Source organism: Artemia franciscana, chromosome 15 (assembly GCF_032884065.1).
Source record: "Artemia franciscana chromosome 15, ASM3288406v1, whole genome shotgun sequence".
Classification (NCBI taxonomy): domain Eukaryota; kingdom Metazoa; phylum Arthropoda; class Branchiopoda; order Anostraca; family Artemiidae; genus Artemia; species Artemia franciscana.
In genome coordinates this window covers 6,549,833-6,562,321 of record NC_088877.1, presented here as the reverse complement: position 1 = coordinate 6,562,321, position 12,489 = coordinate 6,549,833, and the positions used below count along the sequence as shown (strand labels likewise).

At 35.9% G+C, this 12,489-nt stretch overlaps 1 protein-coding gene across 8 annotated transcripts in view; it reads right to left on the bottom strand.

Annotated features, from left to right (window-relative positions):
• Positions 1-12,489, bottom strand: part of LOC136035992 (cardioacceleratory peptide receptor-like) — a 473,226-nt gene that overhangs the window by 323,514 nt on the left and 137,223 nt on the right. For all 8 annotated transcript variants that reach the window (XM_065717902.1, XM_065717908.1, XM_065717903.1 and 5 more), the window contains one exon: positions 9,304-9,495. In XM_065717902.1, coding sequence (XP_065573974.1) covers positions 9,304-9,495 — 192 coding nt within the window. The remainder of the gene's footprint in view (positions 1-9,303; positions 9,496-12,489) is intronic.

Here is a 12,489-nt window from a genome sequence, read left to right as displayed (position 1 = left end):
GTTTTTATAATGTGCTGATTTTTAGTGTTGGTGAACTGGTGTCTGCTGCTAATTTGTCTTGTTCTTTATGTTCCTTGAAATGACGGGATAAGAAAAATAGTTAAGATAGAGTGAAATATTGTACCTCATAAATCTTTCAAGGCGCAGATTTGTTGTTACACGCTTGACTAAGGAACTGTTTAAAGTTGAAGTTCAGCTATGGCATGAATAATGGTAGCATTATTCTATAAAATGATATAAAGCCAAATCGAGTAAATATATTAGAGTAGGGCCTTGAGTGATTGTATAACTACATGAGGAGATACGGAGCACAAGTAATCTCCAAAAGACAATACGGCTTTTCTCGTGTGTTCAATGATACCTGTATTTGACAGTCTCATAGCTTGAGAATCGATTGGTTTAATTAACTATCAACCCTTCAGAGAAGGTTGTTGGGTTGATTAGCTCTGTAAAGAAGTCCATTCTACTGGGGTATGAGAAACAAACGCTTAGGGTCTGGTACTAAGTATTCGGGCATTTACGTAGACAATAAGAAAGCATGGTCCTTAAATTTTTTACTTGGGGCTTAGGTAGAACACTACTGGTAAGAGAATGCATTGGCCAGGAATAAGAGATGATTTGTAATTAAGCTATGCTCTTTGGCCGTTTTAGTTGATAAACGGTCTATTATAAGAGATTGTTTTAATGGATGACATAATATGTGTTTAGGGACAAATGACATTCTCCGTGTTAATATTGATTCTGAAATTGATGCTATAACAACCTACTCTAAGTGTTTCTCAAAATTTGAGCTTGATAACTTTTTTTAATAATTTTTTTTTATAACAAAATTTAGCCCTGTTTGGGCCAAAATCCCGGTTTCAGGTACCAAAATTTCAGGCACTTTTCATTCAATATTCATTCGAATAAACCCTTATGCTATAACCTAGAGACAACTAGCTCGATAGGATTAACCCTGGGGAAAAGAAACATGTATGCATAATCATCCTTCTGTGGAAAAGTTCCATATTTGTCCATAATTATTTTAGGGTTTCGCACATACTGAATTTCACCGTAACATTTTTATTAAGGTCACATCCTCTTTTGGAGAGGACTAACACCATTTTGAAAAATTATACTCAATTTCACTTAATAGTAGCTTCTAATGGTCAACCTTAAAATTAACAAATTTTAAATATTTAGAATCATCTCAAACAATAGATTTTAGTATTGTGTGTTTTGTAATCAGAACTTCGTTTATTGGTGTTTTATCTTCTATTGCCAGCGGTCACTCTTTACTTACAGTTTGTTACAATAAACCGTTTCATCCCGGGCAGTTTTAAATGTGAGAGAGACTACCACTTCTCTTTTGAACCGTGCTTTTATTCAACTAAAGTTTAGTATTCGTTTAGTATTTGTGGGCATCAGCAGGGGGAGGGGCCACGCCCCGTGGAAATTTGGGACTATAAAGTAATCATGAGGAAAGCAAATGGGAGCGAGAATAATAGGAAAAAAACATGGAAAATGTGTGTTGCCTCATTGTTGGCTGCCTGCCAAATAATTTTGACCCTTAACCAGGAAAATACAAGTTTTAATTTGTGACAGAGTGACCCCTTTCTAGTTCGCCACAAACATTTCTTCTATATAATTTGGTCAGAATAAAAAACAATCAAATTCTTCATAGTAATGAATGGTAAATAAATAATGATTCTTATCAAAAACGAGAGCATAAGATCCTGATAACTAAAGAATCAACTTTTCATGGTGATCCAAAATATATATTTGTTTATTAGTAATTAGTGCAGTTATTAGTACACTAGGAAGTTCGTGTAAAAATAGAAAACAACTTAATAAGGGGCGATTTCAGTAAAAATATGCCGTCAACTTCTGCTTGCATAGCAAGAGTACTCATGAGCTGATATATGAGGTCACTATAATCAGATTTGTTTTCTTGAACATAATGCTGGGTATTTCTGTATTTTCACCCTGAACGGATACATTTTTGGGTTTTATTATAATTTTTTTCCAGGAGTGAAAAACATTTTAATTAATTCCCGTTCCCACTACCTCTACATTTCCCCCTACTCTCCCTACATTTATCTGAAGCCCCATGAAGAGTAAGCAGTTTGTCTATTAGCATTTACTTTTTTAGGAATCTACCCTATCCCCACCTAAAAAAATACTCAGACAACAAGACTTTTTCCTAGCCCAACCTGTCTGGTTACTTAAAAAAGACCCTTAAATTTACGTTTGAATGAACTCCCTCCCAATTATCTTGGATCTTCGGTTTGATAAAATCACCCCTGGAAAAAGCAAAACAAATAAACATGCATGGACGATGTCTCTTCAGAAAAACAATGCGAAACTTCACATTTTGAAGATTGGAGCTTGAAACCTGTTCGGTAGGGTTCTCTGATATTGGGGTTTCCGCTTTTTTCAAAAATCTGGCAAAATTTATCCTATTTTTAGTTTTTGGTGGGTAACAATAAACTGAAATTTTTTTCTATATATTTAGAATCAGCATAAAATGCCGATACTGCCAGTTTAGCAATTGTCATCAGAATTTCACTTTTAGTTTTGGTGAATGTTGTTCAAAGTCACTTTTTACTGCAACTTTTTTATCACAAACTATTTGATAAGATTCCCCTCTGACGAATTTTGTTTTTGAACCTGTTCATTTTATTTAGTTGAATATGACAATAAAAAGAAAAAGGTTCAATTTGACAGCTGGATAGTAAGTTTAAATTTTGTTTTTCTTTCGCTATTCCTTTTTTTAAATATCTAAATATATAAGGATTTAAGTTCGAGGGGAAGAATTGTCCTGTTATGAAAGAGGTCTTAGTGACAATGACTCGTTTCTATTGCACAATTGGATGCGCCTGTCTGATACATTCCATTAGTTTAAATCTTGATACTAACAAATCACATTTTGAAACATGAAACATGCAAACGAACGAAAAAAAGAGACATATTTTCACATTCGGTTATTTCTGAGAGGTTTTAATGAAAATGTCATGTTTCATTGAGCCAAGGCTATGCATATTCATACAGCTATGAAATTATGTGACTAGCCCGCCATAGCAAGCACTTCCAGAGGAGCAGGGTTGTTATTAGAGAAAAATTTAAGCCAAGAATTATTTCTGAGGGATTTGAATAAGAATACCTCCTTCCTGTGACTGAGCGTTAGATATCACTCTTCCTCAGTCGAAAAATTCTTGTAACACCTCCCAGCTTAACTTTAAGCTTTAGAACATGTCAGTCCGAGAAATTCACGCCACCATGGCAATCAATGTCAGGCCCATGGCTTACCGACGTTACATATTATCATTCCTAAGTCATTTTCCAGATATTTACATGCTAAAATATTATTTAAATCCAATGGTTCATGTTTATGCAAACCAGACCCAAACGTAATACACCATCTTAATTCGTGCCACCGTGCCATATTATGACTGAGCCCTCTGTCAACTTCTAGCAACCCCCGTCATTCCTAACCTTCATGATAAAAACACGATTTAAATCCAATGGCTCAGTGTTTTTTTGCAAGCCACCCACACGTGATACACCATGTCATTTCTCACTACCATGCCACACTATTAATCACCCTATGGTACCCCCTAGTCATTCCTAAGACGTTTTCCAGATATTTTCATTATAAAATCATGCGTTAAATCCAAGGGTTTGAGTTTTCGCAAAGCACCCTCTCTGTCTTACACTATCTCATTTCACGCCACCATGTCACGCTCTGGATGGCCTTCTAGCATCATTCCTAAGACGTTTTACAAATATTTTCATGACAAAAATCATGTTTTGAAACCATTGGTTCATGTTGCTTTTGCAACTTACCCTCAGCGTGATACACCATGTCAATTCACGCCACTGTACCAGACTGGCACCATCACCCTCTGACACCCCCCTTATCATACCTAAGACGTTCTCCAGATATTTTCTTGATAAAAATTATGCTTTAAATCCATTGGTTCCTGTTTTATTAAACCAACCCTCTGTGATATACCATGTTAATTCACCACAGCGTGCCATACTATGACTGGCCCTAAGGTACACTATGTCCGCCTCATCCTTCCTAAGAAATTTTCCAGATATTTTTACATAAAGTGATATCCCATTCTGCTTTCACCCGCTTCTGGCCCCCCAGTCACAACGGTTCTACCTCCGATTCTGCTGGCTTCTACCCCGCTTCGCCCGGTTCCAATTCCCTCTATAACCGCTCCGATCCCAGTTCCAAATCGAGCTCCAGTTTGAACGGATGAATTAAATTTGATACTCCTTATTCATTGAATTTTCCTAAGGACTAAAAGGTTTAACTCTGTTGAGCATAAAGTTTGAACTGATGAATTAAATTTAACGTGGTTTATTCAGTGATTCTTCCCAAGAATGAATAACTTTAACTCTGCTGGTTATAAAGTTTGAAGACATGTATCAAATTTGACACGGTGTATTCCCTGAATTTTGCCAAGGGCTAAAACGTTTAAATCTTGTGAGTATATATTTCGAACTGACTAATTAAACTTGGCGTGGTTTATTCGGTGAATTTTCTCAAGAATAAATAGCTTTAACTCTGTTGATTACAATTTTTGAACAGATGAATTACATTTGACATGGTTTATTCATTAAATTTTCATAAGGATTAAAAGTTTTAACTCTTCTGAGTATAAATTTGAACTGATAGATTAAATTTGATGTCGTTAATTCATTAAATTTTCTTAAAGACTAAGAGGTTTAACTCTGTTGATTATAAAGTTTCAACTGATAAATTAAATCTTACACAGTTTATTTCTTGAATTTTCCTGAGGATTAAAACATTTTAACTCTGTTAAGTATAAGGTTTGAACTGATGAATTAAATTTGACGTGGTTTGCTCGATGAATTTTCCAAAGAATGAACAGCTTTAGCTCTGTTGATTACAAAGTTTGAACAGATGAACCAAATACCGCCTATTAGCCCGGTAATAGTGTTCATGTCCAAAAATTTCTGTTCTTCCATCTCTGGGTTTTTGAACAAACATTCTAAAAGTTAGAGTTGCTAGCTTACCCAAAAAAATAATAGAAACAAAACAAAGTAGTGCAATGAGATATTTCTCATTGAAATAATGACAATTACAATTTTAGATGTTATTAATATCATCATACAAAAATTTTTAATGTTTCGAATTCGTTCCATAAACTGTTCAACATGTTTTCTCTTGACGTGGCATTTGTCTCGTTTCGGTGTCACACACGGCTTTTAACATGGTTTCAGCTACACGCTCAATATTAGTTTTGTCATTGGTATTATTGGATTCATTGTTTCTATCTCTTGATAAACGGTCGATGGTAGTAGCAGCGTTTGCTGGTGCTTTGTTTTTCATCGATTCGTCTTTATATTCCTTGGTGACATTATCAGCCAATACTCTTTTTATTTTGCTTTCGATTTCACTGTCTACTACCATATTATTATTACATAGTTTGCAGTTTTGGCACATATACAAGATTTGGATTATGACATTAGTAGAAGAGTATGCCTGTCCACTTTTGACCTTCCTTTGAATGCTAATACCCGAAAGATGGGGAAATGTTTTATGAACAGCTAAAGTTTTACCCGCACAACGAGCAAGAAGTTTCCCCTCTTCATCAGCTAATAGTTTCAGGCTTGCATTCTCTTTGAGGGGTATCATCGCTTTACATCTCACTATCGTAAATCCATCTCAATAAGAGTTGAGCTTCTTCGATACTCCAAAGGAATCTAATATCTCACTGTCGTGACAATGCACGCATACATTCCTAGCGTTGCCACTAGTGCTTGTTTCTTAGTTCAAATATTTATCCTAGTCAGCATTCACTGCTATGGTAACTTTATCACGTGCACAAACTTTTTAGGAATATATGATCTTCACTTTCTTTTCAAATAATACGCACCTGTTTCGAATGCCACCACATCTACCCGCAAAGATGATCTATGACTTCGACCCAATCAAAGTTGGTTGGAAGCGACCTCGAGGCCGACCGAAGAAACAATGGTCCGACAGCCTGTCCGAGTTCTTAGCGATGGCAAACATCAGACAGGGCGAAGAGGAAATACTCGCCATGGACCGAAGTGGTTGGAGGAGGCAGACGTCACTCTCTACGCCGAGCAGTGCCCGGCAGGAGACTTAAGTAAGTCAAAGTCAAGTGTTTATCCTTCCAGTGCACAATAAATGTTAATCGTAAACGTACAATAAAGTAACTACTTTCAATGACCAGCCAAAAAGTACCGCGGAGAAAGCCACATAAAAAAAAAAAATTCTGTGACTTTTACATATAAAAGTCTATAGGGCGACACGTTTTCACTAACTCAAGTGCTGCCGTATTCTTCCGCTTTAGTTATAGGTGGCAGCATAACTGAATTTTAAGGTGCCCCACCATACTAAGTGAGCCTAAGCAAACCTAACTTGAAAGCAGTTAAGTCAATATATCCTACAGTAAAATTCAGTTATGCTGTCATCTATAACTAAAGCTGAAAAATATGGCAGCACTTGAGATTGCAAACGTGTTGCCATTTAGACTTTTAAATTTAATCCATCAGGTCAAACTTCAGTTATACTCAACAGAGTTAATCCTTTTAGTCCTCGGGAGAATTCAAGGAATAAACCTTATCAAATGTACTTCGTCATTTCAAACTTTATATTCAACATAGTTAAACCTTTTAGACCTTAAGAAAGCTCAAGGAATAAGACGTGTCAAACTTAATTCATCTCTTCAAACTTTGTAATCAACAGAGTAAAAGCGATTCATTCTTGGGAAGTTTCATTGAATAAACCACGTCAAATTTAATTCATCAGTTCAAACATCAGTTATACTCAACAGAGTTAATCCTTTTAGTCCTTAGAAAAATTTAAGGAACAAACCGTGTTAATTCAATTCCTCAGTTCAAAGTTTATACTCAACAGAGTTAATCCTCTAAGTGCTTCGAAAATTTAAGGAATAAAGCATATCAAATTTAATTCCTGTTCAAACTTTATAATCAACAGAGTTAACTTAACCTGATAGTCATTGCAGAATGCCCCAATTTTCACTTTAGACGCTTGTTTGCCTGTCATTCAAAGCCAAGTTAAGAATCCTGTGTCAATTCTGAATTCTTGGTTCAACCTGCCTAAGACCATAGGTAGGCGTGCCTTGTTTACCTCTCATTTCAGGCAATCTAATGGTCCTATGTCAATTTTAAATTCTTGGTCAACCTGCCTGAGACTCTAGGCAGGTGTGACTTGCTAAAAGATAACCAACAAGTATTGGTCCAATAAGAGAGGCACACTTGCTCCCGCCGTTTACTCGTGCCATTTAACCAAACAGTTGGAAAACTATAGGTTCTATGACTACCTTAGCTCTATGACTACATACCTTAGTTCTACTGCCCTAGGAATAACGCATGGACGGATAATAGATAGACAAATCTATATATTAACAAATGAACTAACATCATTTTTGTACAGTTCTAATAAGGGGGGTCAATGCCAGAATTTTCTCTCACTCAATTGGACTATCTGTCTTAGATTTTTCTACAATTAGCCGTGACTGGATGCCCACAACTATTCGATTTTAATTTAAAAATTAACGGACTCGGTCATTTTCACTAATATCTTCCGAAAATACCTCTTACTAAGGCTTAAATTTACCTCTAATAACAACCCTCCCCGTCTGGAATTTCTTGTTAGTGTGGGCTAGCCATATATTGTTACGGTGGCTTGAATAACATAGCCATTGGCTCAAAGAAACGTGGCATTTTCATCGAAATGTCTTATAAACAACTGAATACAAAAATATGTCTCTTTTTGTTCGTTTGCATGTTTCATTTTTCTAAACTTGATTTTGTTAGTATCAAGATTTAAATTAATGGAATGTAACAGAATGGGGGATCCGATAGTGCAAAAGAAGCAGGGTTTTTTCACTAAGACCTCTTGGAATTATCTCAATATGGCTTAAGTTTTCCTTTAATAAAAACCCTCCTTTTTGGAATTGCTTACTATGGTGGACTAGCCACATATTTGCACCGTGGCGTGAACATGAACAGCCTTGGCTGAAGCAAACACGGCATTTTCAGTAAAAACTCCCAGAAATATATCTTAATGTGAATTAAATTTAGCTCTAATATTGATCCCCCCTCTAGAATTAGCTGTTAGGTCCCTTATCTTTCTTTAATTCGTAGTTGTTTCGCTTATTTCTTATCCTTTATAAGTTTTTTCATGTTTTGTCTTGTGTTTGTCATGCCTTGACTGCTTTTTCTGTGTTTTAATAGTGATTTGTAAATTTCTTTATATTAATAAATTTTGTATGTAAAAAATTCTTTGTCCTTTAGATTTCGTGTTTTAGGATGAAACTTCGATAGGTAATCGTTCACGCAATTTAAGCATCTTGTAGCCCCTCTCGCCTTTGAGCAACCCGCAATATTGTCTGATATCACTCTCTAAACACATTACTTAATATGCAGGTGAATACCAAGCATAGCGAAATTCTAGCGATCGATTTTACCTCCTCTGCATGTCCATTATTTCAGGCATATGAACATGCAATTCATTTAATCCTTCTAGTATGCGCGAATAGGTTATTCTCCTTGTGTGAAAGAGATAATCCTGTAAAATGTACTAGCTGAATCAAAATATTAGAGGACCTTCATAGTCCAGATGTCGAAGGCACAGTTCCCTTAAAGGGGAATACCTTTTCAATCCTAATGTGGACAAAAATCTTTAGTTAATAAATATTCCTGGCAAAAAAAACCTTGAAAGAAAAAATCTTTTAAAGTATGATGTAACACCCAATTGTACATCGTCATTATGTAACGTTTCACGTGTGCCCCCCTCAGTTACAAGCGAGGGCCCCCAAAAGCCCTGAAAAAAAACAAGTCACGTGCGAATACGTCATCCTTAGCTTAAGTAAACTTTCCCTATTAGGTAACAACCAAAGCCTATGACATAACAACCAAGGAAATCTAGATTTGTTCGGGTCTAGTAGGTTTTTAAACACTTTCTATTATGTAACAAGCAAGCGTAACATGCAAAAAATTCTGATTTGGTGGACCCTAAAGGGCCCGCAGTTGAAATCTTTTCTAGTTATAATTATACTAAAGGAGGCGGTTGAAATCTTTTCTAGGTGCGATTATGAAACTTTTAAATAGCCCGCTGCAGCCCTGGAAGGCTACAGCAGCGCTCAATTTTGTATTTACAATAATTAAATAAAAACGAAAAGAATAAATAACATACTTTACTATAATCAATGGAATAATAAACAATTATGATGAATAAAATAAAGAAAGTAAATCAAAATATAAAAATTGCAGAATGAAACAGTGGCTTACCTTCTGTAGAACTGGAAGGTCTGTGGCTTTTATAATTTTCCATCCCCAAAGATTTTTTCCATATAGTATATACAATTATTAAATAACAGCCTGATATAATAACTGTAGGAATGATAAATAGTGCAAGCGCGACAAGGGTCATATATAGTTTCCATTGCCAAACCTGGAGATCGATCCAACATTGAGGCTTGCCTAAAAAATAAAACATTATTTGTATGAATATTGGACTCATTCTTAGAACATAGAGCCAACACACATAAAAATGTGAAAAAGGAGATAATGTCTTTGAAATGGGGTAAGGCCAATATTTATAAATTTACGACACACAAAATTATTGACTTTCCCTTCCGAACAAAATTTAAAATGGAATTAACGTATTTTAAAAAGTAAAATAATAATTAATAAGTAATGGTTATTAGTTAGCAACTTTTAAATTGATGTTAAAAGCAAAGAACATTATTTACTAGTGTCTAGGGTTAATTCAAAGCTGAAACTTCAGAAGGTTAACAACCTTCCAGGAAGCTGTGATGTTGGTCGACTCCAAAATGAGAATTTGAGAGAAATATTCCAGGAAAATTTGAATACTACACTGGTGAGTTTAAAATTTGACCATGTGGTAGATGGGTGGAATAATCTTAGGAAAACAATTTGTGAAGTTGCTGATGGTGTCTTAGGGAAGAAAATTAAGAACACAGGTAAAAATATTAATGAAAAAGCTTTGCATTTAATATAGAGGACTAGCTGTTGGGGTGGCGCTTCGCGCCACCCCAACACCTAGTTGGTGGGGACGCTTCGTGCCCCCCAAGCCCCCCCGCGCGCGCAAGTCGTTACGCGCCATATTAGTTACGCGCCATTGTAGTTGTGTCCCTGTGTCCCACCTGTGAATATAGATAGATATATATATATATATATATATATATATATATATATATATATATATATATATATATATATATATATATATATATATATATTTAACTACGTAAAACTTGCGAATGAACAACATTCTTGGCTGTCCCATTGTCTGTGCATATAAATAGATTGTCAGGTTTACCTACTCTTGAACATGCAACATATAATTGTCCATGGGAAAAACAATCTGTATTCAGATCTATACCTCATTATTCTAATGATTACCCTTGAGCTTTTTTGATGGTGATTGCTAATCGAACATTCCATGTGTCCCTGTCGTCATTTATATATCCCCCTGTGCCCCCGGCGTCCCCGTTGTTGTTGTTTCCCTGTGTCCCGGTCGTCATTTATATTTCCTGTGTCGCGGTGTCCCGGTCGTCATTTTTGTCCCGGTCGTCATTTGTGTTCCGGTGTCCCGGTCTGTAATTTCTCTTTGAATATCCCGGTCGTCATTTATATTCCCTATGTCCCGGTGTCCCGGTCGTCATTTGTGTCCCGATGTCCCGGTGTGTAATTTCGTCAATCAACAAACATGACGTCAGTCGACACACAAACATGACGTCACTCGACACACAGACACACAGACAACTTATTTATATATATATAGATGTCCCGGTGTCCCGATCGTCATTTGTGTCCCGATGTGTAACTTCGTCAATCAACAAACATGACGTCAGTCGACACACAAACATTAAGTCACTCGACACACACACACACACACGCAGACAACTTATTTTTATATCAAACAGTTCGTGGTAACGAACTGTAGTAAGGAGCGACCCGGCTCAATAGTAACCAAAACTCTAAAAAATTGAATTTTGATATCAATAGCTACATCAAAAGAATCGCATTTTAATGCTGATTTTAAATATATAAGTTTCATCAAGTTTAGTCTTACCCATCAAAAGTTACGAGCCTGAGAAAATTTGCCTTATTTAGGAAAATAGGGGGAAACACCCCCTAAAAGTCGTAGGATCTTAACGAAAATACACCATCGGATTCAGCGTATCAGAGAACCATACTGTAGAAGTTTCAAGCTCCTATCTACAAAAATGTGGAATTTTGTATTTTTTGCCAGAAGACAAATCACGGGTGCGTGTTTATTTCTTCTTTTTTTTCCCAGGGGTCATCGTATCGACCAAGTGGTCCTATAATGTCGCAAGAGGGCTCATTCTAACGGAAATGAAAAGTTCTAGTGCGCTTTTTAAGTGACCAAAAAATTTGGAGGGCATCTAGGCCCCCTCCCACGCTCATTTGTTTCCCAAAGTCAACAGATCAAAATTTTGAGATAGCCATTTTGTTCAGCATAGTCGAAAACCATAAGAACTATGTCTTTGGGGATGACTTACTCCCCCACAATCCCTGGGGGAGGGGCTGCAAGTTAAAAACTTTGACCATTGTTTACATATAGTAATGGTTATTGGGAAGTGTACAGACGTTTTCAGGGGGATTTTATTTTGTTTGGGGGTGGGGCTGAGGAGAGGGGGCTATGTTGGAGGATCTTTCCTTAGAGGAATCTGTCATGGGGGAATAAAAATTCAACGACAAGGGCGCAGGATTCTCTAGCATTACTATAAGAAAACAATGAAAAATAAACATGAAAACGTTTTTTCAAATGAAAGGAAGAAGTAGCATTGAAACTTAAAACGAACAGAGATTATTACGCATATGAGGGGTTCTAAAAATACTTTAGCATAAAGAGCGAGGTATTTAGGAGGAGATAAATACCTTGCTCTTTATGCTAAAGTATTTTTAGTAATTTCAACTATTTATTCTACGGCCTTTCTGATTCAGGGGTCATTGTTAAAGAATTGGGACAAAACTTACGATTTAGTGTAAAGAGCGAGGTATTAACGAGGGTACAAACCCCCTCGTATACATAATAAAAATATAAGGTTATGAAAGTTTGTTACGTAAGTTAATTCTTAAGTTACGTATATTTTTTACTAATAAAAACGTTCGTTAAAAATTAAAAGTTCTAGTTGCCTTTTTAAGTAACCGAAAAATTGGAGGGCAACTAGGCCTCCTTCTCCACCCCTTATTTCTCAAAATCGTCTGACCAAAACTAAGAGAAAGCCATTTAGCCAAAAAAAGAATTAATATACAAATTTCATTTTAATAATTTATGTGCGGAGAGCCAAAACCAAACATGCATTAATTCAAAAACGTTCAGAAATTAAATAAAAAAAAAACTAATTTTTTTAGCTGAAAGTAAGGAGCGACATTAAAACTTAAAACGAACAGAAATTACTCCGTATATGAAATGAGTTGTCC